At 36.8% G+C, this 26,579-nt stretch overlaps 2 protein-coding genes across 7 annotated transcripts in view; both read left to right on the forward strand.

Annotated features, from left to right (window-relative positions):
* The first annotated feature begins 8 nt into the window (after window positions 1–8).
* Window positions 9–13,256, forward strand: aftphb (aftiphilin b). 3 transcript variants are annotated; one of them, XM_082142720.1, is made up of 10 exons: window positions 9–277; window positions 5,348–6,764; window positions 6,883–7,043; window positions 7,373–7,493; window positions 7,708–7,764; window positions 8,121–8,219; window positions 9,022–9,052; window positions 11,146–11,238; window positions 11,719–11,839; window positions 11,964–13,256. In XM_082142720.1, the coding sequence occupies exons 2-10, from the start codon at window positions 5,388–5,390 to the stop codon at window positions 12,094–12,096; spliced, it is 2,193 nt and encodes a 730-aa protein (XP_081998846.1). In that variant the 5' UTR covers window positions 9–277; window positions 5,348–5,387; the 3' UTR covers window positions 12,097–13,256. The 3 variants fall into 3 exon arrangements, with proteins under 3 accessions (XP_081998846.1, XP_081998848.1, XP_081998847.1); XM_082142721.1 differs by lacking the exon at window positions 9–277 and adding an exon at window positions 289–540; XM_082142722.1 differs by lacking the exon at window positions 11,146–11,238 and having other exon boundaries at window positions 33–277.
* Window positions 13,257–13,382: 126 nt separating this feature from the next.
* abch1 (ATP-binding cassette, sub-family H, member 1) overlaps window positions 13,383–26,579 on the forward strand; it is a 29,278-nt gene continuing 16,081 nt past the window's right edge. For 2 of the 4 annotated variants that reach the window (XR_014199129.1, XM_082142723.1), the window contains exons 1-6: window positions 13,383–13,924; window positions 19,680–19,819; window positions 21,465–21,624; window positions 21,746–21,900; window positions 24,247–24,354; window positions 26,279–26,372. Coding sequence is in view for 3 of the 4 variants with exons in the window: in XM_082142723.1 (XP_081998849.1) it covers window positions 13,868–13,924; window positions 19,680–19,819; window positions 21,465–21,624; window positions 21,746–21,900; window positions 24,247–24,354; window positions 26,279–26,372 (714 nt within the window). In the remaining variant the exon portion in view is untranslated. Of the gene's footprint in view, window positions 13,925–14,365; window positions 15,339–19,679; window positions 19,820–21,464; window positions 21,625–21,745; window positions 21,901–24,246; window positions 24,355–26,278; window positions 26,373–26,579 lie in introns of those variants that run through there. The other 2 variants (XM_082142725.1, XM_082142724.1) reach the window with 2 other exon arrangements.

A 26,579-nucleotide genomic window follows, 5' to 3' on the forward strand; every position in this document is an offset into this window, starting at 1 on the left:
CCATCTATGTGTATTCGTTGTTGTCTCGTGTCGTGTCTCTGCTCCGTACCGACAGGGGGAAGTAGATCACTGTTTGTGATCTGGCAGAATGATAATAAAGCTAAAGGTCCCCGGGTCTCCGGTTGCGTATTGTTGGACACGGAACTCCGGATGAGCGCAGAAACTGGCAGTGAGAACCGGTTTAACTTTACCTAGACAAGACAAGACGAGACGAAACTTGTCCTCTCGCTGAACAGGTTGAATGTCCGTCATGATCATCCATAGCGTATAGGTGAAGGTAAGAAGAATCTGCTGCATTCATTGTTGTCAAACCACTTAGATTTCACGACAGTAGCGTCTAATGACCAATTTTGGTACCTCGTCTATGGCAGTACACATTTTTCCATTAGTGTTACAGCTTTGTCCTGAGATACGTTGTTCTAAGGTGTTGAGTGGATTAGGAACCACACCGGCTAATGACAGCCGTCTCGTGTCATAATACCGAAACAGACGTTGACAGCTCGTGCAAAATACTTCCTCTTGTCGAGGTGCAAGTTAAAGGTATATTTGATCTATTTTCTCACCTTCATGTTGTTTCAAACCTGTATGACATTTTTTTCTCATCATAGAACACAAAAGATTTTAGGCAGAATGTTAGTCGCAGTCCTTCACTGCCATTGTATGAAGAAAAGATGCAATGAAAGCAAGTAGTGACTGTCAGGCTGTCATCTTTACTTTTACATCAAAATTGCTTTTTTATTTTTATTTAATTTTTTTGTAATCCGATTAACCGCTCATTTTGTGTTCCACAGAAGAAAAAGAAAACCGTCTTCAATATAGGCTATAACCTATGCAATTTCGAAAGCCATACACAATATCTGCCTGTTTATCTCTGTTTCTATTTATGAAACATGAGGGCGAAAGCCATCTGATTTGCATTATCGTGGTATCTAGATGTTTGTATTATGTCCATTGTCTGCTCTGTTGCATTAAACAGGAGGCTTTTCATTGGGATTATATTTATAAACAGCCGTTTATGCATGGTCTAATTTGCCTTCACATCCATATTTCGGTTTTTCTTTATATAAAGTGTCTTTAACTACGATGTACTTACATCAAAAAAAAGTTCAATACATGGCATTTATTTTGTTCATGTTGTGAACACCTACCCCTAAACCTAACCTTAATCCATGTAGTTACCTTATATTACCCAGTACTTTCTTAGGTAAGTACACTGTAAGTACAGGCAAGTGTAAGTGCACTAAATAAATTGCAACCCAAAACACATTTGCTGCTGTCAAGGTGGGATATGGGTAAGGTTAGGGACAGGTTTGGTGGTATAGGTTTATTGGGTAACAGTTGGGTCAACAGTGTAATTATAGATGTGATTACAGAAACTTATTTGAGACGTATTTCACAATACTACATTATATGGTTAAAAGTATGTGGATAACCTTAATACATGGCTTTGGCTATTCTAGTGATTTCCGTGAAGACGGATCTTAACACTACACAGCAGTCTCCATGTTCTGTCAAGTTGTTAAAATTGGCACTATTTTTCACAGCTAGTAGATCTACACAACACTATAATCAGCTGACAGTTGATAACTCAAAATAACTTCAAAATAACACTTGTAGAACATTAGCCTCTCAGAGACCAAGCATTGATATTAATGATGTATCAATATTAATGCAATGCCCTCGATTATGTTTGAGTGATCCCTAAAACACAAACATGAGTAGCGTTTCAAACCATTAATGAGGTGAGAGCTCAGCTGGCAACTCCTTTTTTTTTTTTCCTGTTTTACATCATTCCAATGACAAAATTATGTGAGCCAAAACCTTTAAAGTGAGCTTCCCATGGATGAGGCATGATGATCTAATGGACACTGTTAGTAATCTGATTCTGACTGGAGCAAAAAACTAAATTAGGTCACACAGTAACCTACATACTGTCACATTTAGTGTGTAGCAAATACAATAAAGAGATGTGATGCAGAACAATAAAAAGAACCATTAATGAACGCTTAGAGAAACATATAACATAAGATAATGAAACTAAACAAGACCTACATGTGACACATATACACTACCGTTCAAACATTAGGGGTCGTTTAATTGTGTTTTATGCTCTCCAAGACCAAGACTGCATTTTGTTTGATCAAAATACAGTAAAACGGAATTTGTGAAAAAGTTCTACAATTTAAAATGCTAGTTTTCTATTTTTATGTATTTTAAAATGTAATAATTTAATACTGAGTATAATTTAAATAATTTCAGCAGCCATTACTCTATTCTTCAGTGTTACATGATCTATTAGGAATCATCCTTCAGATATAATAATCTTTTTATTAATATTTATTAATATTATAATAATTATTATTAATATTTTTGTGGAAACCATGATATATATTGTTTAGGTCTCTGATAAATAGAAGTAATTATTTATATTTTAGAACATTATAAATGTCTTTAACCGTCACTTTTGATTAGTTTAATTCATCCTTGCTGAATGAAAGTATTAATTTATCCCCCTCCCCCCCAAAAAATCTTACTGAACACAAACCTTTGAACTGTAGCATATACTGTGGCTTTTGTGTGTGTTTAAAGGGGGTACACAAACTTGTAGTCAAGTTTAAAGTGCACTCTTACCTACACGTAAACTGAACAGAAGCTGTCACTAGCTCTCAGAAATCACTGTCTGGAAATTTCCCTATAGAAGTCAGTTACACAAGCACAAAAGTACACTGATGTGAGTTTGGGCCAATATAATTTGAAATATTTTGAATACTAGCCCACAGACTGGAGTATTTTGTTTGCCTCAGGCAAGCAGACACGCTCACATACACACGCATACTGTGTAAACGCTGATATGTCCTCTTTGAAGGGAGTGTAAACTGATGAGGGAACCCAATCCACTTCCTTTGTGCTCTGAGACAAACAGCACAGACTCCGAGCTGGAGTCCAAACACTGAGGGACCAAAACTCCATGCATCTACTGCCTAAAAATCAGAATTAGCCCAATCCACCATTTCATATTTTTTTTATGGAAAATAACTAGGATAGTCATGTCCAGCACAATCCACAAAACCAGTTTGGGGGTATTTTCTACCCCCATGATCAAACTGGAAAGACTGCTGAGGTGGTCATACAGAGATTAACCAGTATGCTAAAAATAAGGATTTTTAAAAAGATTATTCAGAGTACAAGAGTTTCAATCTATTACAGGGTCCCAATGCCTTTTTTTTTTTTTTTTTTTTTTTGGACCAATGATTTTCCAGGACTTTCCAAATCATTCAAGGATTTTTAAAAACGTTTTTTAGGCAATATACTCACAAAGAATAATTTATTTCATAAATAGGAAAAAAATGCATTCACTATAGTAATTTCAATCACTTTTTCCCATAATGTTTAAGAATTTATTCAAACCCATTCCCATCACAATTTTGAAATTATTTTTTCAATGCTAAGTAAGTACATCAGTAAAGGCTGGAATAGATCACATGACATTAGGCACCATACACTTGCCAACTTTGTAAATGGTTGCTGGGCATCATACACTACTACACATTACCATTCACAACAAGTTGTTCTGAACACAACAAACTCAAGGAGAAACATGCGTCTCATTTCTATGCATGACATACGCTACAATAAGTGTTCTAAAATCAGGTCAAAAGTTCAAAAAAGGCTGAAATCCTTGAATGGATGGAATCATAAACTATGTTTCCACCCACTTATTTAAGTGCGCATATTGGGATATTGCATAAAAAACTGCTGGATGGAAACACCAAAATGCGCATAAATTCAAAAAGTGCACATAAAAACATGCGCTATAAGTTGGATAAAACATTTTATCCGATAGGAAAATATGCGCATTAACTACGATGGAAGCACATTTACTGTATAAATTCCTTTATGCACATTTTAAAAAAAAACCATGTCATGGCATAACTGGACAGCATGCATCTGAAATGCTGTTTTCTGAAATGCCTGAGTAAAGTCTGGTGTCAAAGTGGTTCTGTATAATTACTTTCCAGAACTGTCTTACACGATTGCGTTCCCAAACAGCAGTCATCTTCCTCGGAAATGCGTTTATTGTTTTCGTCTGCACGATCTGAGACGCAAGTAATTTATTATATACGAAAAAGTTTATGAACCGTGGCTTCTCCTACTTTTGTGTGTTCATACCCGTCTTGTTTGGTTCGATTGAATCAAAATCAAGTTCGTTTCCCCCCTTGGTGCGGATCAGGTGTGAATACAGCAATCGCACTCGGGTGCAGACCAAACAACCGTACCAAGACCCAGTTGAAGAGGTGGTCTTGGAACAGTTTAAAAAAAACTCTGGAATTTCTGTCCAATGAATGATGACCTTAGCACACGTGTGGTTTTGTTTACAAATGTTGGTTTGTAAGACCAAAAAAAAAAAAAGACCAAAAATAAATAAATAATCAACATCGTATTTGGTCCGGACCAAAGTGTGATTTCCTGGTGTGAATTATATTTAGCGCAAATTAATCAGGAAGGGATGATTGTGTTCTCTTCGACTCATAGATGCGATATTCCCATTTTGTGCATAAGTTACAGTCGCATCTTTGGATGGAAATATATCTAGAATGGTATTGTATGTTGTCAGAAACTAGAATCAAGAAACATAAACCTACTAAAACTAGTGAAAAGTGAATTTGCATGTTTCCACTATTATTGATTTTCCTTATTGCACCACTGTTATACTCTACACCAGGGTAATGAATCTGTAGACAAATAGTTAAATATTAGTAGCTGTTTTTACTTTAACCACCATGTGAGACCTGTCTGATCCTTTGATCCTAGTCAATAATTGCAGGTCATTTTGGTGCTTGTGCACAAGCTAAGAAGTGTTTACTCTTTGCAGCTTTCTTTAAACTGTGCCCTAGATGTAGAACTATTATAAGTATTAAACATGTAGTAAATTCAGAGGGGGAAAAGAAATGTGTTGCTGAACAAAGAGAGCTGATACAGTTCAAATAATTTGAAATTTCAATGTTTTTGTTTAAATTCAAATATAAAAAATATAGAAAAAATATACATTTCAAAATCCACAATATCAGAAACTTACTGCTGGTGCTAGTGAATTTGGCTGTTGTATTATTTGCTTTTAGCATTAAATGGTGCAGACGTGTATAAAACGTCTAATAATAATATCTAATAAGATACGTGTCTATGCAAATCAAAAGAGGTGATTGTTTCGGCTTAAGTTTGGTCAGTCGGTGTTATTATATAATTTTTTGCTGAATGAAAGGGAATTTTGTTCTTGACCAATAATGATAATAAAACATTCTCAAGTTTTCTATAATTGTCTTTGTCTTATCTCTCTTTTTTTCTCAAGGGGTGTGTGTGCATGTGGCCACAGGTGGCGCAAGAGGACCATGGAGCCTGATGTCATCCGTCTGTACTCTTCCTCTCCCCCTCCACTGGATGAGGCTGGAGAGGAAGAAGAGGAGGATGAGTTTGGTGAGTTTGGTGAGTTCGGGGGTTTTGATGGCGGAGGAGTTTCGTCCAGTTTCAGCTTCTCAGACATAGACACGCCCACAACATTCAACCAATCAAACGCGCTGGAGGAATCTCCACCTGACCTGTTCATCAAATCTATACAGAATGTCGCTGTATCAGAAAAGAGTGGGTGGGCTAACGAGAGAAAAATGGTAGGAGAATCAATTAGCAGTGTCGAGAAAACAGAAAAGGAATTATCTGAGATGGTCACAAATTTGGCGTCCTTCGATCAGAGGTCGCTCTCTGCTGAACATGGTCAGAATTCTCCCTCGATACTTCCTGATGTCCGAATCAGCAGCTCAAGCGATGGACACATCCTTAGTAATGGATACACTGAGTCTTGTGCAAATTCAGAGCTGGACAGAGCTCTTTTCACCTGCTTACAAAGCACAGACACTGAAGTACACTCTGGACTGGATGTCAATGCAGCTGATGTGTTAGACGGAAACCAGTTGATCAAAAAAACGGACAACCTGACTGATTCAAACAATCATTCATCCCATAAAGAAGCATCTGAACCTGGAAAGACGGAAGTGAGACTGGAGCTATGTGGCGACTCCCAGTTGTTTAGTTGTAGAGATGCACAAGAACCTGAAGGCGAGCATAAACAAATGGAGAACTTTGTTGTTTGTTGTCAACAGGACGGGTCTGTGGACTGTGATGACATAGCCGAAGCAGAGACGGCCCCCTCCATGGATGTAGATCTAATCTCTGACACACAGATAAGAGAAACAAGGGAAATTCATGGATCGTTTGCAAACGCAGAGGGGGAAGAAGAGGACGACATTGAGTTACCTACAGACCCCACGGCCAGCAAGGATTTTGGCGATTTCAGAGATGCATCTCAGGGTTTCTCGGACTTCAGCCAGACTGAATCTATAACACAGGAAGGATTTCCTGAATTTGTCACAGCATTGTCCAGGTGCTCCACGGATGATGAGTTTGGTGACACGGACACCCTGAAGGACTTCAAGGAGGACGATGAGCTGGCTGAGGAAGCAGCGTGCGATGAAGGAGCTTTTTGTTCTGAGTTGCCTCCCAGTGACAGTTTTGCTGACTTTAGTGCAGCTCCATTTGGAGGAGTGGAGGAGTTGCAAGATAACTGGACTGCATTTGGACCTAATGAAGGCACAAAAGAGGATCAGGATTCATGGGCCACATTTGGGGAGGAACAGACTACTTACCTGGGTAAAGGAGAACAAGATGTTGAGACTTCAACACCGCCCTCTAGTGGTGACCTCCAGGGTAGCACTGTGAGTCATTTACGTGTTAATCACTATTCATGCAATCCATTTTTGTTAAAATGAATTGCAGTTCGATTGATGGATTTTAAACCATAAAATTGCATGTAAATCTCATTTCATCTCACAGGCTGAGTTCTGCTGCAAATTACAGCATCTCTTCAGAACCGCCTTCCCTTTAGATGTCCATCCTGAGGTCAGCGGGGTCACTGAGGTCCTGTCCCTCCACAAATTCCTGCAGGCTCAGGATCCTCAGGAGCAAAGGGATCCGAGCAGCTCTTTGGCACAGGAGTAAGAGTCTCTTCTTGACTACAAGCTTCTAAGATTTTTTTTGCACTTCCAGAATATAGTCGCATATTTGGGCTTGCTATTATGAAAACCTATCCTCACTGTAGAAAACAAGTCTTTATATCTCATAATTGTGACTTTATTTGTTGTAATTGTGACTTAATATATTTAACAATGTGACTTTATTTCTTATTTTAAACTTGATCTGTATTTTTTGCCCTGAGGCGGCTTCAGTGTTTAGTGTTTAAATATATCCTGTGTGTTTGGTTCGACTATAGTTCCTGAAAAATAACTCGGGGTATAAAGGTTTTGGTTCATTTGTATTTTTGCAGGAATTCATTGGCCTTGTGGTGCCACCTTCAGGAGATCCACAGCAGTCATGGCCTTAAGTTCAAGTGGGCAGGTTCCCATAGTAACAGAATTCTTCTGGATTGCCTAGGAATCAGGAATATTGTGAGTTCTTGAAAGTACATACCTCATAGACATGCACTATTGTTGATTACAGCTGGGTTCTCTCTCATGTGAAGTATATTTCTAGTTGGTAAACACTGATAAACAGACAGTCACAGGGTTTAGTTGTGACTAATTAGTACTAACTTGTTTTTTTACTATTCCTTTCTTTTTAATGATTTGACATGATTTTTTTCTTTTCTTATTCCTCTAATAGTTGTTCACTGGAGACAAGCAGCAGCCAGTGATCGTGCCTATGTTTGCTGCTGGACTGGTGAGTGAAGTAATATACATAATATTGTGAAATATTATTACAGTTTACAATAACTGTTCTCTATGTTAACATATTTTAAAATGTAATTTATTCCTGTGATGGCAAAGCTGAATTTTCAGCGTCATTTACAGCGACATTCCGTCACATGATCCTTCAGAAATCATTTTAAATATGCTGATTTGCTGATCATGAAGCATTTCTCATTATCAGTTGTGCTGCTTAATGTTTTAATGAAAATTAATAGAATGATTAATAGAAAGTTTAAATGAAATTAACTAAATGATACATTAGTGTGTATCATTCTTTTTTGTGATTTTTGTTTTTGTTTTCACCAAACATCCGTCCCTTCTTCTCAGGGAATGCTGGAACCCACCAAAGAGTCTCAAAAATCTCCAGCCTCCCCTGCACTTTCCCCTTCTGCTTCTGTGGAGAGTGGAAATATTCTATGCACTCAGGTGAGAAGCACAGACATGCACATAGATATTAGTTATCTAGATATAAAGATACAGATATATTATATATCTAATCTTCTTTCTGTAATTCTTGGACATTCTGTCACTATTAAAAGTTGAAGTTGTACTTTGTATTAAGGGTTGAAAGACTTCCGGTTTTTAAGTCAACATTTATGTGATTTAAGTCGAGTCGACATCGACTAGTCGCTGATGACGTCGTTAATGATCAAATAAGCCTTAACCTCGAGCTGAGTCTCGAACACGGGTTGCCTTGTGCTCAGCTATGGCATATGACACAGCGCTCCTACATAACAGCTTCTTTTTATCAGTTCTTTTGTCTTTGGGTCGTTATATTTCTAACAGATTTTTACTCGTTCTACATCAGATACAGATAAAGTAGCACAGTAATGATTACTTTTATATATATCTGATCTGCACGAGATATGCGAGCAATAGGCTACTGACAGTGTGTGCATTTTATAATGCAGCTGCGCATTAGTTTAGAACAGCGATTAACTTACGTATACAATAAGCTGTTTAAAACGTGCATTCACCTGATCAATTTTGAGCATCCAGATGGTATAATCAAATATATCTTGTGGAGTGCTCTCGGAGTATGCATTTATTTGTCATTTTAACTGTTGGAAACGGAGCGTAAAATTGGACTTGCTGTTACACCCTCTCTAGGCCATGATCAGCGACTAGTCGACGTCAAGCTCAAAGCGTCTTGGCAGAGTATTAAAGTCGACTACCCTGCGCAACCGCTACTTTGTATGCTTGCTAAACTACATTTGTTGTGCTGCAGGTGGCGTCCTCTTTGACCATTAGTATTGACGGTACGTCTTTTCGCCGTGCCTCCTTCTCTAGAGTTCAAGAAAAAGCTACTCGCCACTCACGGCAGAAATCCTACTCCTGATGCTACCTCGCTTATCATCCCTGTCTGAGCACTTCCTTTCTCTCTCACCACACTCCTCTCTCCATTTTTCAAACTTCCTGTTTCCTTCACAATTCACACACCACTTAGAAAAGTTTCTCTCCTGTATATTTGTTTTATCAGTGTTGATTTAACACTAAACTAGCATTAGCAGAACAATTTGAGAAGTAGCCGTCCTAATTCTATTTATGATCCAAAGAACAGGAAACTCTTTTCTTTTTCTCTCAATTGTTTGTCTTTCTTCTTCTGCTCAAAAGTGAAACACTATTCAGTCAGCAAAGATACAAATCAGTTCATCTTAGATTCCCTTTTATATTTTAGTTTGTGTTTACATCTTGTTCTGCATCTGAAAGTCCATGTCACTATGTTGTCCACACTCATATACACACATAGGCTGAAGTGTACTACCTCAGATTATAAGTATGCAGCTTCATATGCAGTTGTTTATTACCTTGCCATTATATGCAAGACTTGAGATAAAGAGAACTTTACCCAATATTAAATACGTTCTCAGTTGTGTTGTCAAAAGTACAACTAATTTAGTCCCTATGCTCCAGCTACTGTCTCAGGTTTGACTAAAAAAGAGATCTTTTTTGGAATAGCTGACCTTACTGCTGGTGCTTACTTGAAGCCATTGTATAGCACGCCTTGGCTAAAATTAAAGAGGAAACACCACCACATTTTCAAAGATTTACATACGGATGCTACAACTTACTGAGAGGCTGTTTTAAAATTGTGAAGGTTTAATTAGGTGGTGATTTCTGTTATACAGTCTATGGTAATGTATAATTCAGTTTTTCCTTCTTTACTTACTGTCTAAAAACCCACTGTGGCTAGCAGTGAAACATTCATTAATGCACTTTTTTTGACCAACTTAACCTGCAAACTGTGATATACCGCTGCTTCTCAATCTTAAGGGAATGTTCTGGATTCAGTTCAGTCAACAGAATTTGCGGCATAATGTTGACAGTTACAGTTGATTACCACAGAAAATAATTTCAACTCATCCCTTATTTAATTTTTGTTGAAAAAAGCTAAATGTTTTTACATTTTGTGGCTATATTTTGTTCTTTTTAAAACTGTATTTTAAGGCTTCCTTCAATTGCAATTGCCTTGATATTTTAGCTTTTTTATATTGAGGGATAAGACAATTATTTTCAGTGGTAATCAGCATTATGTCACAAATGTCAAACTTAAATTGTATGAAGAAAATTTCTTTAACCAAAATTGTCGACCTTGAGCTCTTTATCTGGATAGTAATTTTTTCCAGTTATGTTGAACCAAATGGTTATTAAATCTGTCAATAAATATATTATACGACAGTTCATCTCTTGCTTTCATCTCCGTTCTAGTCTTCTCCTGCTTTGTCACTCCTAATAAAAGTTTTCTGGTGCTGAACTGCCTTTTCCTTTTCTTGCTTTTATACATGTACACTGTACCATTCAAAAGATTGGGTCTGTAAGATTTGCTGTCAAATTCAAAATTTATTTCAAATATCAAAGTCAGTAAAAACTGTAATATTTAGCAAATTAATAATATTTAAAATAACAATTTCTATATTAAAATGTCATTTATTCCTGTGATGACAAAGCTGAATTTTACATTACTCCAGTCTTCATTGTCACATGATCCTTCGGAAATCTTTCTAATATTCTTATTTGCTGCTTAAGTAACATTTCTTATTATTATCAATATTGAAGACAGTTGTTCATGCTCAATATTTTTGTGGAAACCATACTTTTTTTTTTATTCTTTGATGAATAGAAAGTTTAAAAGAACAGCATTTATTTGAAATAAAAAGCTTCACTGTCACTGTTGATCAATTTAATACATCCTTGCTGAATAAAAGAATTAATTTCTTTCCATAAAGACCCCAATCTTTTGAACAGTAATATACTGTATATACTTCTGTTGATATATTGTGAATATCCTGAGCTACTAACAACACACTAACCCTCCATGTCTTGTTGTCATTGCTGTGGCTCTCATGTAAAGCACAAGATGGTGGAATCTCAGTTCTAAATTTGGACTATTTTGGGGCTGTGGATGAATGTAGCTCAGATAGTGAAAATGACACTCCACTACCAGGTCAGAACAGAAAGGGTTCATCTCCGTGAAGTGACTGGCTTGCTGTGAAACCTTCTTTTCTTCCTTTTTCCTTCTGTCTGTAATTTCAAAATCAACTTTTTAGGGAAGCTTGTCGTCTTTAGCATTTGTTCGTACTCTAGTGTTCTGTCCCTGATTTCCTCTCTCTGGACTTGCTTACAGTCTCTGCCAGTGTGAGTATCTCTGTTTTTCTGCCTTTAATCTAATGCACTATTGATAGTGTTTTGCTTCCATGTGTCTGGGAAATTCTTTAAGTCTTACTAAGAAAGTGATAATCTCGCATGAACTATATTTAATTTAAACAAAATTCTACTGTTTCTGAGATCCTGTTTATGTTGCTTCATTGTTGTTACTGATGGTATAATGAACTGTAAGTTTTAAGCATTTTAAACAAAATTATAACTGAATGTGTGTGTGTGCATATGTGTCCTTAAAAAAAAAAAAAAAATCCTGTTTATTTAGGTGTTGATCCAGAGATATATGAACTGACTACAGCTAAAATTGAGAACACCACAGGTCGCAGCATTGCAGATGCATTTACAAAACTCATGGAGTCTATGGAGAAAACCACAACAACAGCCAGGTGAGACATATGCATACTTTTAGCATGCCGTAACATGTTGAGCGCAACTACATGGTTACTTTACAGCTAGAGGGCTAGAAAGGTCAATCTCTGAGAAAATGCTCTTTTTGTGTGTGTTTGACAGGAGGCCAGAAAAAGATGAAAAGATAAGCAAGGAAGCAGCAAAGGTCATCTCTCTTCTCCCTGACCTGTCCTTCATGCAGGCCAGGGTTCTAATGTTCCCTTCCATTCTAAATCCAGCAGCCAATCATATATAACCAAACACGGTATCAGCCAATCACCTTTCAAAGATTTCAAAGTCATTATGGCATCATCATTTATTCAGTTCACAGACAGCTACAAAAAACAGATCAAGTCATTGTTTCTTCAAAAAAAAAGCACATTTAATATAAAAATGTAACCTTTTAAAAGCTCCCTATTTCTTCACTCCTGCAGTTATTACAGGGTTGTTGTTTTTAGTGGATTGAATCGCCCTGTTATGTGTGAAAATGTTCCTGCTGATTTTTTTCCCAGCAGAAAATAGACTCGCCTGTCTTTTATACACAGTATTTAGAACAGCAGATTCACCTTTAATGTCTTATATATGTGTTTTTGATTTTATTTTTTTGAGTGCTGTTTGTGAAAATGTGAGTACTTTTCACTCGGTGAAATGCAGAATTGCACATTTTACTACTTGAAATCAGAGCCTGTAAATCAGGAATGGGCAACTTTGGTCCTGGAGAGCCACTGTCCTGCAGAGTTTAACTCCAACCCTTATCAAACACACCTGAACAAGCAAATCGGGGTTTTTTTTATCAGGGTTGGAGGTAAACTCAGCAGGAAAGTGGCTCTCCAGGACCGAAATTGCCCATCCCTGATTTAAGTGAATACTGACCCCTGGTTGCTAATATGTATACATACACACACATACATTAATATGTGCTTTTCTTTTTATTTCTCTGTATTGTTTTAAATGTCATTCAGCTCATTACTTCATTTAACTGATTTTGATCAATTTTTACGCTCCTGTACACTGCATTCTGTATAGTACCTTTATCTTCTAACCATCCTTTCTTTTTTACTGCCTTTAGTTTTATTTCTTTTATTTTCCCACAACTGACAAGCACAAAAGAGAAGATTATATTATCATTTAATTTTTAGAACTTCAATAAGGGAAGTGTGCATATGTGTGCTTGCTTTTTTATTTGTGATTTGGTTGTTTGTCTTATTAATGTATTTTCACTGAATTATTTTAAAGGTGGATCTTTTGCACAATCTGATATAATATGAATATGACAGAAGTGCTATTACGTCTTAAAGAAAAGATGGAAATAGTTTGTACTGTTCCTGTGGAAAAGTGTATAAAGGAATTTGTGTCTTTGTCTTCTGTTGTAAATTTGTATAATGAAGTTTAACAATAAAAAAGGCAGATAAACTAGTTATTCCCTTTTCAATGGTTTCAGCGTGTAAGATTTGCCCGGATACTGTTTGTGGTTTTTGCTAGCCAATCTGAAATGTCTAGCTTCTCTTGTGATTTGTGTATCAGGAGGGAGTTGCTGTTTCCAATTGAGTATGTACTTTCTGTACTTTTCTCCTGTTTGTATAATACAATAATGCTACTATCAGTTTATTTCTCAATATTTTTTTTAAATGTTAAATATCTTTTAAATGTTAAATATCTTGTACTTATAGCCTACTTCTCTGCCTTTTCTATGCCCTTACATTATTCGTTATGTGTCTCCATGTTTCATGCAAATAATGTGTTTCTACTCCAGAGTGCTTTCCTCCCCCAGAGGAAAACGACCTAGATGGTTGCACATAGACTAATCGCAGCTGTCGGAATGAGAGACTCTCTATAGAGAAAAGATGCACAGGTGATCAAAACGCTTTTTGAATTCTGAATGCTATTCAAACGACCCATAAGCGTTTATAGATTGCAGTTATACTCTGATCTGGAGCAGAATGAGTTAACCCGTTCATCTGCGCGCACTGAACCGAGAGCTGCTCCTCACCGTCACCGGCCGCATCTCGATCCCCGTTCCGGTGATCATGTCCGGTAACGGAACCGAGGAAGCGCTTGACGACAGCACGGAGATGCAGCAAAGAGTGAGTTATTGTGTTTTTCTTGATTTGTATCCTTGCATTTTACACTAACAGAGCGTGCACATCATACGACACATCTGTCAATTTGCAGACGATGTAATGTACGTGATTATCTGATGATGATGATGATGAGACTCGAATGCTAGAGCAGTCATAAACTGATTTTCGACAGGCGTTCATTAGTGTTTGTAAGGTTTATAGATGTAATGTGGTGGCTGGAGCCCAGAAGACGGATTGCTCTGCTATTGAATCTGCTACTGCAGTTTTTCCCCATAACGCAGAAGCGGAATGTAACTAGATGTCTGAGCGAATCGTTCTTTTGAGTCGGATCTTCTAATTGAATCGGCTGAACCATTAAATATATATATGTGTATATATATATATATATATATATATATATATATATATATATATATATATATATATATATATATATAGTGAAATAAAAGTAAAAAAAAATGGCAGCGTCAACGCAGATAAGGAACATAGAAGGCTACGGCGTTTATCATAACGTGCAAGAACTATTCAAGCAAAGAGGTGTAAATTAATTTTAATATGGCTTTTGTTGTAAATGCAAATTATATTTAGGTTCTAACTTCTAAATTACTTGTTTTATGCGCTATATCATGGTTGCAATAAATTGATCTAGGACGCATGAAACTGAAACAAACAGCCGCCAACATAAAATGTAATAAACAGCTACTTGCCATATATTATGACATTATTGGGACGTTTTAACGCGTGTAAATATGCCACGCGATGGCGTTGTTGCGTCAGGACCTTTTTTTTTCTTTTCTTTTTTACAGTCTATATGCCTATGGTAAGGACGTAAAATAATTTCTGAATCGGGTTTTGAACTAGTTCTTTAAAATGAACAGTTCAAAAGAACCGATTCGCGTAACTGAGTCAGACTCCCCATCACTAAGAAGCAGCAACATAGGCTACCGCGTAAATATAAACCTTAAACCCTCAGTTGTAATTTGTTATCACTTAGTGATTTCTTACTTTAAGGTGTTTGTTGCTTAAAGCTGTAGAAATACAGCATGCAACCAGCGTTATTTCCCCGCCGGTATTTCTACAACACTCCGGCCCTTTGCTGTAGCTGTACCACTGCAATCAATGGCTATTTGAACGACTTCTCAACTGGCCAATCACAGACTTCTTTTGTGAAGCTTCTCAGAAGCTGATTGGTTTAGTGAGGCAAACTGCTCAGCGCTCAGGAGGCGGGGCTTGTCGGTAAACTTTTAGAGGAGGCAAATCTACAGACTACTGTCTGTCAGCCTGTGGCCGACGGTTACAAACGCTGCGCATCGTTGCACCTGTCATGATATAAAGCTGAGGCAGGATTTCCCGATCGGACAGCTGGACTGTTCATTTAAGCGACGTGATTTTTCTTCAAGGATTGTAAGCCCGCTTGGTATACAGTAAAATCTCTTTCTCTATCTACGTTTTTGTAGATTGGTTATAACCGTTTAAAAGGCTATTTCATAATGTACAGACGCTCATTTGAACTTGCATAGAAACTATATTTCATCTTATGCAAACTAATGCTTTGTAATCGGTTGTAATTTGTCTTTAATCATATTTTAACTAAGAAATTGCATTTTATATCACTGATGGTCGCATGTAAAAAGGGAAGTTGTTGAAAAGTTTGTCTGAAGGACTCTAACAGGTTCAAGGCAGCTTGAAGCTTCAGGCAGGTGATGTGACAGAGGGAGGGACTTCCTCTAAAACAATGAAGATATTAAATACCAAACCAGTTCAGCTGCTCAAAATTGCTGTGTTGAAACGAAATTCTCAGCTGACTTCCAAGTTATTTCCATTCGAACGATTCTTGTAGACAGTTTTCTTTTCACATCATCACCTTAAACATTCTGTGAGCAGGATTATATAAACGTGAATGAGTCGATGACAAATAAAAGAGAAATAGTCTAGGCCTACTTTAAAATACATATTCTCGGGAAAACTAATCGTTGTGTTTTTATACATTTTCTAAGCAAAACTATGTTCTACAAATATTTTATTTTATGACTCTAAAAATGTAAATTTTGAAGTAGGAAAAATACTGTGCGGTTGCACCTGTAGTGTATGAGTGTAAAAATAAGTGTAGGCTACATAACTTTTTTTCATTTTGGACCTGTCACACTGATGTGTCAGCATTTTAATGGGACTTTTCTTGTTTACAATCTCCAGACAGTTACACCACTAAAACTTTTTTGAATTAGGCTAAAGCCCACAAATACACTATTCATTTTTAAATCTTAATGAATTTGAGTAACATTATTATAATAATAGAATTTACCAATGTGCTCAAATCTAAGTCATCAGTAATGTGCTCAAATCTAATTCATCAGTCTACCTTTCTTCAGGACAGCCTTAATGTAAAGATTAGTGATCTTGATAGTATTTTCTGTGCGATTAAAAATTTGGGATTAAGTTTGCAGAGATTGAGTGAGCGATTTTGTGAAAAGAATCAGGAGCTGGAGAGATTACAGATTACAGTGTTGATGACCCAGTTTGCTCCATCGGGGAAGAGCATACTAAGTTACAAAATCGGAACTGTTGCTGAGAAATCAATTTAAGGATCAGAAATGAGGCTTCATATTTTGTTTTGGGTTTGTGCAAAACGTTGCTATAGACCAGTGTTTCTCAAAAAGTGGATCGCAAGACAGTTTTGAGTTGGTCGCGGAGTGTGCAGTGATGCTGGGACCACTTGGCAGTCCTGTAATAACATGACTTGAGGGTTCCTGGTTGAGCTCCAGGGCTGGAGTGGACTCTGGACTGTGTTTAGGGACTGGAGTGGACTCTGGAGAGACTCGGGAGAGGACTTCTAGGCTGGTATGGATGTTTGAGGGGAGAGGGAAAAGTGTGGAAACCTTCTCCATTGCCACTTGTGCTGACATAATTGGGGGTCCGCTAATTTAGTTGACAGATCCGTACTATTAGATGCTGCTTTCCTGGATTGGGGAATAGTAGGAGACTCTGGCGTGGCGGCCATGATTGCTGGAGACTGGCGGTTCTTTGACAAGAACGGACTCTATGGTCGACACAGGACGGGCAGAGACAAGGGAGCTTGGGATGGACAGGAGAATAATGAAACTGGTGATTCTGGAAGGAAAGACCTGAATTGGGAGCATTGTACTGCTTTCAGGTTGTACTGCTGTCAGACTGGGATTGTTGTCCTCAAACACTTCACCCAAGGTAAAGGAAGATGCACTCATCCCCAGCACCATGTCCAGGTATCCACGAGGTGAAGTGTGGGTCCAAACCACTACAAAAACAAATCCATCAGTTGTTGATCATCCCAGGGAGTTAGATGGCAGTATGATAGAACTCCTCGAAATATGATTCGATATCCCAGCCGTTCTGGAATATAGAGCACAGAACTGCTTCGTAAACAACTCCTGTTCATGTTGACGGATGGGTCTATCTGTAACACACCAATCTCAGGAGATTGTTAGAACCTAGTTGCAGGAGCTTTATTACTGACTCAACTGAAAAAACACAGAGGAGCACAAGCAGGCAGGTATTCTCCTTTTCACAGGATAATTAAAGGAGTTCCGAATGAGGAAATCCACAACACATGAATCCAAAACATTAGGATAGCGGTAAGTATATACAGGTACCGCAGTTCTTCCTTTAAACAGAGTCTTTATAAATCGCTGACTTTACAGCATCCGAAAATTGTAAAGGGAAACAAAGGGGTCAAACAGAAACTTAACTGAACTTGATTGTGAACCGAGTCCTCAACCAGGTAGTTATGCAGGTAAACATCGCTTCCAGTAAACAAGGAAAAGGTTTCAGGTGACAGGAAATAAATCACAGCAAAGTCAGGCAGGTAAGTAAATACTAAATAGTCGGTCACTTTTCTTTTGGTCTGGTGTTCTGTCATGGATACAGGTCCATGAAGGATGAGATTAGGTATTAAACAGCACAGTACCTGTATTAAACCAATCAAAAGAGAATAATCCAACATGAATAGAATAATCCAAACCATAGAAGGCAAAGTAACAGTGTGCAGGCACAAACAACAAAGAACTGAAGAAACTAAAAGACTTAAATACACATGCTATCGAACTTAAAAGCCAGCATGTGTGATCTAATTACGAACACAATGAATAGCAACAAATGATGAATGGAAACAAAGAGAAGCAAACTAAGAGCCATTGAAAACGTGACGCATATCAGTAGATTTTTGTACAATAAACATTCAGATTTTAGTGTTTCAAAGAAAGAGTTTGTTTGTTTTATTTCTCGTATCTTTTTAGATAACTGGTATCAATCTCAGACAGTTTTTTAAGTAGTTTGCCTGGTCTTCTTAGGTAAATGGAAAACCTTCTTAAAGGAGTTGTTCCACATTATTAAGCAAGTCACAATTCTCATGCAATATGGGGAGGAAGAAAGATCTTTCTGAAGATTAAAAGCATGAAATGGTGCAATGCCTTACAAAAGGCATGAAAACAACTAATATTTTGCGCAAACGGAATAGAGATTGTCGAACTGTCAAAAGATTTCTTAGTGATTTAGAGCATTTATTAAGGGAAGTTTCTGTTAAACAAATTAATTGTATTAAAAGGGCAGCTATAAAAAAGCCAGTTTAGCAGCAAACAGGTATTTGAAGTTGCTGGTGTCTCTGGAGTAAAAGAGTAAAAGCTCACAAAGAGAAATGTTTACAGTGGGTGTAGAAATGCATTTTCAAATTTGCATTTTTTTGCAGCATGAATGTGTTTTCTTGCATGGAAATCGTTTCATTTCAGAAGGGACAATCCTTCTTTTTATACCATAGCGTAAAATGGTAAAATAATCATTTATGGACTCAACATATCTTGCTTAAGTCATTTTGACACCCTCAGAGACCCTAAAGGGACCTTTCATCTCAATATTCCAGCCCAAATCATCTCCCGCAAGCTTGTTGGAACAGGGTGGACATTCACCAACCATCCAGAAATCCATCCATCAAGACCAGGGGTGTCCAAACTCGGTCCTGGAGGGCCACTGTCCTGCAGAAATTATCTCCAACTTGCAATAGGAATTGGAAGTTATGCCTATTAAGACCTTGATTAGCTAGTTCAGGTGTGTTTAATTGGGGTTGGAGCCTAACTTTGCTGGACAGTGGCCCTCCAGGAGCAGGATTGGACACCCCGATCTAGATCATCCATTGCAGCACAGCATTCGTCAATGAATACAACTATTTAAAATGAGTCGTCATGTATTTTTACACCGACTGTTAACATTCTCTTTGTGACATTTGGTTAGGCTGAAATGCAACTTTATTGCATGCTTTTCATCTTCAGAAAGATCTTTCTTCCTCCCCATATTGCATGAGAACTGTGACTTGCTTAATAATGTGGAACAACCAATTTAAGAAGGTTTTCCATTTTCCTAAGAAGACCTGGCAAAAAGACTTAATAAACCTGTCTGAGATTTATATCAGTTATCTAAAAAGATGTGAGAAATAAAACAAACAAACACTTTCTTTGGGAATTTTTTATTTTTTTATTTTTTTAATTTCAAATAAAAAATTGTGTCGTGGCTTAATGGTCATGGGAAAATGTGGGTCCCAAGACCAAACCAGTTGAGAACCACTGTAATAGACAATAAAGAAGAAAAAAAAGATATTTCATTTTACACTTTTGGTCAATGCTGTATTTGTAGCAAATGTGAATTTTCTCCTGCTTACTTTTTGCTTCTTAAAATTTTTTTAAGCTGTTTTGTCAAAATATTTATTTTGAGCTGATTTCCTTCTCTTTATATGTAGAGTTTGGATAGCGGTACTATGAAGACTGACTTGGAGGCCGGGAGCTGCAGTGCTGCAATCCACTGTCGGGATGTGTGTCGCTCATATGGGAAACTTAAAGTCCTCAACAATCTCAACCTGGCAGTACCTCAGGGCCAAATGTGAGTCCAGTATGTTCTCTTTCTAAATGTGTTTACAAATGTCTTCAGGTTACACAAATCTTGCATGTTCACATTTTATGCAGGAAAACATGCTCAAATGCTGACATGATATTCACGTGACATGTCACATGCATTCATATGTTTTCACTGCCTCGTCCCTTAGGCGTTCTGCAATAGTACCACAACAAAACTCTAAAATACTTCATACTGGGGGGTTGAAAAATCTAAAACCTGGCCTTTGATCTGTGAATGTGATGCTGCGATGCTACTGCAGTGGCAGCTTGAACTTTCTTGTTTGCTCTATATATCAAAAGTTACTGATCGCCTTATCTGACTTAGTCTGAGTATCTGTCCTCTTATCATCTGGTTATGATCTACTGCATTGCTGATAAGTCTTATCAGATCTTTGTTTTAAAATATTGTGCAAGTGTATTTGAAGAGTTCAGATGCAAAAGCCTCTAAGTGCCATCTGAAATTTTCTTCTAGAATGATCATTTTTATCAAGCTTGTCTATTTAAGTTCAGTCATTTCACTTAAATGACAATTAATAGGTCATTTTCATTGCCATTTAAGTGAATTTACTGAACTTAAATATACAAGCTTGATAAAAATGATCATTCTAGAAGAAAATTTCAGATGGCACTTAGAGGCTTTTGCATCTGAACTCTTCATTTGTTTCCTTGTTCATAAATTTGTTCTTTAGTTGCAATAATGACTGATATGTTTAGCTGGCTGTTGGAGCAGAAGTGGATCAAATTATGTTTATAAAACTGCATCTTCCCAAAATTCCATTCAAAACATTGTGAAAAAACACTGCCTGCCAGACAGTAGTTTGAATGAGATTTTAGAGAAAGAAAAGTTGTAATTATTTTAATTATAGCTCTAGTCTTGTTTTGATGGTGGAGTGTACTGAAAAGCTAGTAGATCTTTTGCTGTTCTCTGCTTGATTTCTGTGTCTTATTTTAACATTTCACACTTCCTATTCCTATATCCCCTCACAGACATCTGTATCACCCATGTGTCTTTTGAGCATACAAGTCTGTATTTTGTTGCTTGTTTCTAACTTTATTTCAGATGTCAAATGTTTGGGGCTTTTAATATTTTTTGTTTGTTTTCGAAAGTAAAGCCTGCATTTATTTGGACAAAAATGCAGTAAAACAGTCATATTGTGAAATTTAAATATAGTAATTTATTACAGTAATTATTATTACAGTTCTTAGTTATTACATTTAAAATAAATGTTTTTTAATATTTGAATGTATTTTAAAATGTAATTTTTCGATGGCAAAGCGGAATTTTCAGCATCAGTCTCCGTTTCACATGATCCTCTAATAATCATTCTTATATGCTGATTTGGTGCTCAGGAAACATTTTTAATTATTATCAATGTTGAAAACTGCTGTACTGCATGGTATTTTTATGGTAACTGTAATATATTTTTTGCAGGATTCTTTATTGAATAGAAAGTTCAAAAAACATTTATTTGTATGTAAAATTGTATATATATTGTATATATGACCCCCCGCTATATGTTGACATACTCAGAGGCGCCTAAAGGATTGGGATTACTTATCATATTTAATGTTCTGTGGAGGAATGACTTGTTCTTTGGATATGTCGTTTTATCCCCTCCCCCCGTCTTTAGTTATGGGCTGCTGGGGCCAAGTGGCTGTGGGAAGACTACGCTGTTGAAATGCATTGTGGGAACTCTAAAGATCTCTCGTGGTCATATCTCAGTGCTGGGGAAACCACCAGCTTTCCCAGGACATGAAGTGCCAGGAAGGATGGTGGGATACATGCCACAGGTGAGAGATGAGGAGAGACTGGTGTACCCGCAAAACCTAGTGTATGAATATTCTAACAAGTGAGTCCTCTTGAGTCTCATATATTTTTCTCTTTCTGTTTTTTCATTCTATCTGCCTTCAGGACATAGCTCTATACAATGAGTTCACTATCAACAACACACTATGGTTTTACGGTCGAATTCATGGCCTTTCATCTAAAGACACAGAAGCCAGGATCAATTTCCTCATCGACTTCTTAGACCTGCCGCAGAAAGACAGCCTTGTGAGAAATCTCAGGTAGAATGACTTGTGCTATTCAATGATTGTTGCAATGTTTTTATTTTTTTATTTTTAGTATTATTCTGAAGTGTTACAAAAAATAAATGATATTTTGGGGTTTGGAATGAATGGGTTTGAAACATAATGAGGCTGAGTAAACAATGACAGAATTCTGAGAGAGCGAGGAGGATAAAAAAAAACACATCATGTGTGACCCAGTTTTCTTTGTTGACTCTCCTGACAGCAACGTTCTCATCAGAGCTTGCCAAATTACATCATGCATTCAAAACATTTGGGAAAATAGTGGTCTTATAAGGGTCAAATGGTCATGTGACTACAGTTGGTATTATGTGGACAATTACAGCTGAATGAATCTAAAAGATGGTGATCATGAAATACAGTACACTTGTTTAATTCGCGTTTGTTGACATTTAAAGATATCTGACACAGATGTTGGCAGATGACGTGAAAGATGAGTTAATTCCTCTGTGCTATTTGTGACTGTTGTGTGTGTCCACTGTTTGGAGGAAATAAGATTTATCATTATTGACATTATTTTAAAATCTCCTATCTACACAGAGGAGATTGTCATTCACTAAGGCAGAGTGATGTGCAGCATTAAACGTTTAGTTCGGTGTTGTCCTCTGGATGAGGTCTGTCTGGTTTTGTTTTCATAGCAATGAGCTGGCTCTATGCAGGGTTCATCTGACAAGCAAGACAATGGAACTGAAGTTCTTAGAGATCACACTAGTTTGTCAAAGTCAGTTTCTCCTTGAAAGGTCTGGTTAGTTAAGGTGGAGTTTTGGTAGGTCTTGTGATGCCTTGTGATTTGCTAATTATCGTTTAATTTATTTAATTTATTAATGTTAATTTATAGCCTTTTAGTGTAATGGTTGGCTGCTCAATGTGTTAGCAATAAGAAGCATTTCCTGTGCCAAATATTGTTTATAAAACTTGCTTTTGCATTTGGACTGAACACATCCTATTAAGAAGTAGTATGGGAACTTTGGCAGATTTTGAAATTAATTAAACCTCTAATAAACACATAAAAATAACACATATGCGTTATAGCTTGCCGCTGTATCACAAATGGTGAATCTATTATTTTTTCCGGTTACACTTTATTTTAAGGTGTCATTGTTACAATGTAATTATACATTTAAGTAATGAGTAATATTAAATAACTACATGTACTTACTGTAGGGTTAGGGTAGGATTAGGATTTGGTTGAGGGTTAGTTGCATGTAATTATGCATAATTTACTGTTATTACTATGGTAAGTACATGTAACATGTATCATGGACACTGTAAAATAAAGTGTTACCTTTTTTTCTTTATTTAAAACATTTTCAGACCTTTTTTTTTTTCAAAAAAAAATTGAATGGATGTTATCTTTTGAACTCTTGGCATGAAAACAAACTGAGGTTTCTACCTATCTTTCATGATTTTTCATGTTCATCGCTATTTCAGAATAAAGGTCTGAACACGCCTTAGGAGTATGAAAATATTCTTGTTGCAAATTGATAAATTACGGCTCCTCTGTAATTTTATTTTTGAAAATCAGTCACCGAATATGAAAACTAGAGATTGTAAGCTTTCAAATAATATATAGTTTAGTCAAGATTAGTTTAGGATTTGTATAGGATATGTGGTTGAGTTTTCCCTAAACCTAACTACGTAGGCTGCCTGGGTCTCGTCTACAATCGACGTCCCCTAATGTCTACAGTCGACGTTAAGTCTATCTGGGTCTCGTCTACAATCGACGTCCCCTAATGTCTACAGTCGACGTTAAGTCTATCTGGGTCTCGTCTACAATCGACGTTCCCGTTCAATATTTATACTCTAGCGCGTCTACAGTCTACGTTGGCCGAGTCACCTAACTAACTTGTTCCCCTAACTAGTTTCCAAATAAATGCTTTTAAATGCTTTAATCACGGCCGGGGGATCTCAGAGCAGTTCTCCAAAGAATCTCCCAAGAAGAAGCAAGGCCAGAGGATCTCAGACAAATTCCATTGAGAATCCCACCAGCAAACACAAATTCAATTTGATTGGTTCTTCATAGACAAGCCCTCTTGTTACTTGGTAACCACAAGGTTTCAAGTTTAGACATCTGTCTAGTTGAATTTCCCATATTTGTTATTTTTACACACACACAACCAAAATATTTTATGCATTTTTTTCACTAATGCAATTTCTTTTCATTTCTTTTAATGTTTACTATAAATTACAGCTCGTAGAAAAATACATTTCATTGTAAACAAGTACAGGTGTCTGCAATGTTGTTTTTAAACAACATTTATTTTAGTTTTTTGATGACAATTCTTAACTGATCACTTACATATATTTGTTATTCACTTTGTTCAGTGGAGGCCAGCGCCGGCGTGTTTCTCTTGGAGCTGCTTTGCTTCAGAATCCACAACTTCTGATCCTGGATGAGCCCACTGTGGGAGTGGACCCTGTTCTGCGGGCCAAGTATGCATTACATACCTCTATCCCAGTATTCATTCATCTTTATCTTTCACAGCTTCTTCCAATCCCCTTCACTAACTCTCCAATGCACTCGTTGAACTACCGGCACTACTAGTCTGTCTCTTACGTGTGTGTGTGTGTTTGTGTTTGTGTTGTGGATGAACCTTGTACTGCATTCTAAAAATATGACTCTGAGGTTGTTATACTGTACCACTCCTTTCTTCTACTCTCTCTCTCTCTCTCTCTCTCTCTTTCTCTCTCTCAGACATTTCTACGCAACATTTTAGCTTGCATGTATACCTGTGCCATTCCTCTTGGCATTCCTATTAGATTAAGAAACATTTTAAAGGCTTGTGCTCAGTGCATTTGTAGTATGAAGACCTTTCACAATGCTTGGCAAACAAATCTCAGTTGACTCTTTTGCATGCTTTTGTTTGATCTCCGTGCAAACGCATCCTGAGTATGTGGCATGCCTATGATTATCCTGCAATGTATAGGTTCAAGATTCCAAACCATTATAACTCATTATAAACTTTTCAAGAAAAGGAGCTTTATGCTGTAAGTACTCAGACAATCCCCATTTATTCTTGAGTTTGAGTTATTCATGAACAAAAGGAAGTAAAGAACATGTAGAAGGAGCAGTAGCCACAAAGGAAGGAGTCTGTATGGGTAAAAAAAGAGGGTCACAGTGTCACAATCTTGCATGGTTAATATGATGCCGCAAATCTGTGTAGAACATAGATCCAGGTGTGTAATGAAAACTACTAAAAACTTTTAATATATTCAACCGCAGCCCCCTGAATGTGATATCAGTGGCTTTATTAATTAGAATGTTTTATTGATTAGAAAAGCTGACATCAAATGAAACATATTTTCTATATTTTTATATTTAGTTTTTTCAAGATAAATTGGTTAAATTTTATGCTGAGATCACATATACTTCGGTGGGACTCTGTTGAACCCTGCTGAAATCCTCTTACACAATAGACTATGGGCCAAGCCTGTCTAAGCCTGCAACCATTTTGGGGAGCTTTGCTTTGTAAGATACTACAGCATATTGTAAAACATGGAACATTACATGTTCCTTCTTTCGATTTTGAAATAACAATAGAACAAAATGGCGGCTTCGTGAAATCAGCGTATTAATGCTCATCAAGGTTGCATTTACTTGATCAAAAATACAGTAAAAACAGTAATATTGTAAAACATTATTACAAAAGTTTTCTGTTTTAATATTTTCTTAAAATGCAATTTATTCCTGTGATGGCAAAGCTGAATTTTCAGCATCATTACGCCTGTCTTCAGTGTCACATGATCCTTCAGAAATAATTCTAATATGCTAATCTAGAAACATTTATTATTATTATTATTATTATCAGTGTTGAAAATCGTCATACAGCTTAGTGTTATTTGGAAAACATGATGCATTTTGTTTCAAATAACAGTATTTATTTAAAATCAAAATCTTTTGTAAAATTATGAATGTCACTTTTGACCAATTTAATATGGCGTTGCTGAATAAAAAAAATAAAAATAATATATGCTATGGGTGTATGGTCACCGTAATTTGGCCAAGTAAGGCATATTCAACATATTTTGTAATTTATTTATTTCATTATTTTATTTTTTTTACACACCAACCTCAAACCTTTGAACTGTAGTTTAAATCATGGCATATTTTACCATATAAAATGTTCTTGGCATAATGCTCTTAAAGGAATTTGGGTTCAAATCTCACCTGTGTCAGCTTTATGGATTCATAGGTTTGATTCTCAGAGAATGTGCGTACTGATAAAAAGTATATGCATGAATGGTTGCTTTGGATAAAAGCATCTGCCAAATGCAAACATGTAAATCTCATAAAGACAGAAGTCCCGTTTTTAAAAAAAAGCACTGCACTCATGCAACAAACTTTCCACTTTTGCAGGATATGGCAGCACCTGGTAGACATTGTAAGAGGAGGACAGGTGTCCGTCATTATTACAACGCATTACATTGAGGAGGCCAGACAAGCCAATACGGTAAGAGACCATCCTGAACTGACCTACAACAAACCTGTATCAGAATTCACTCCAACTCTTAAAACTGACCTTCTCAGACCTCACTCTACATGATGCTGTGATAAAGTCTTTATATAATTTAAATGATTAGTTTTGACAAACCAATTTTAGCAATTTCACTAAGGCCTAAAACATTTCAGTTTAAAAGGAAGGATATTGACCAGAAGT

The sequence above is a fragment of the Leuciscus leuciscus genome (genome assembly GCF_965113295.1).
Source record: "Leuciscus leuciscus genome assembly, chromosome: 17".
In the NCBI taxonomy this organism is placed as follows: domain Eukaryota; kingdom Metazoa; phylum Chordata; class Actinopteri; order Cypriniformes; family Leuciscidae; genus Leuciscus; species Leuciscus leuciscus.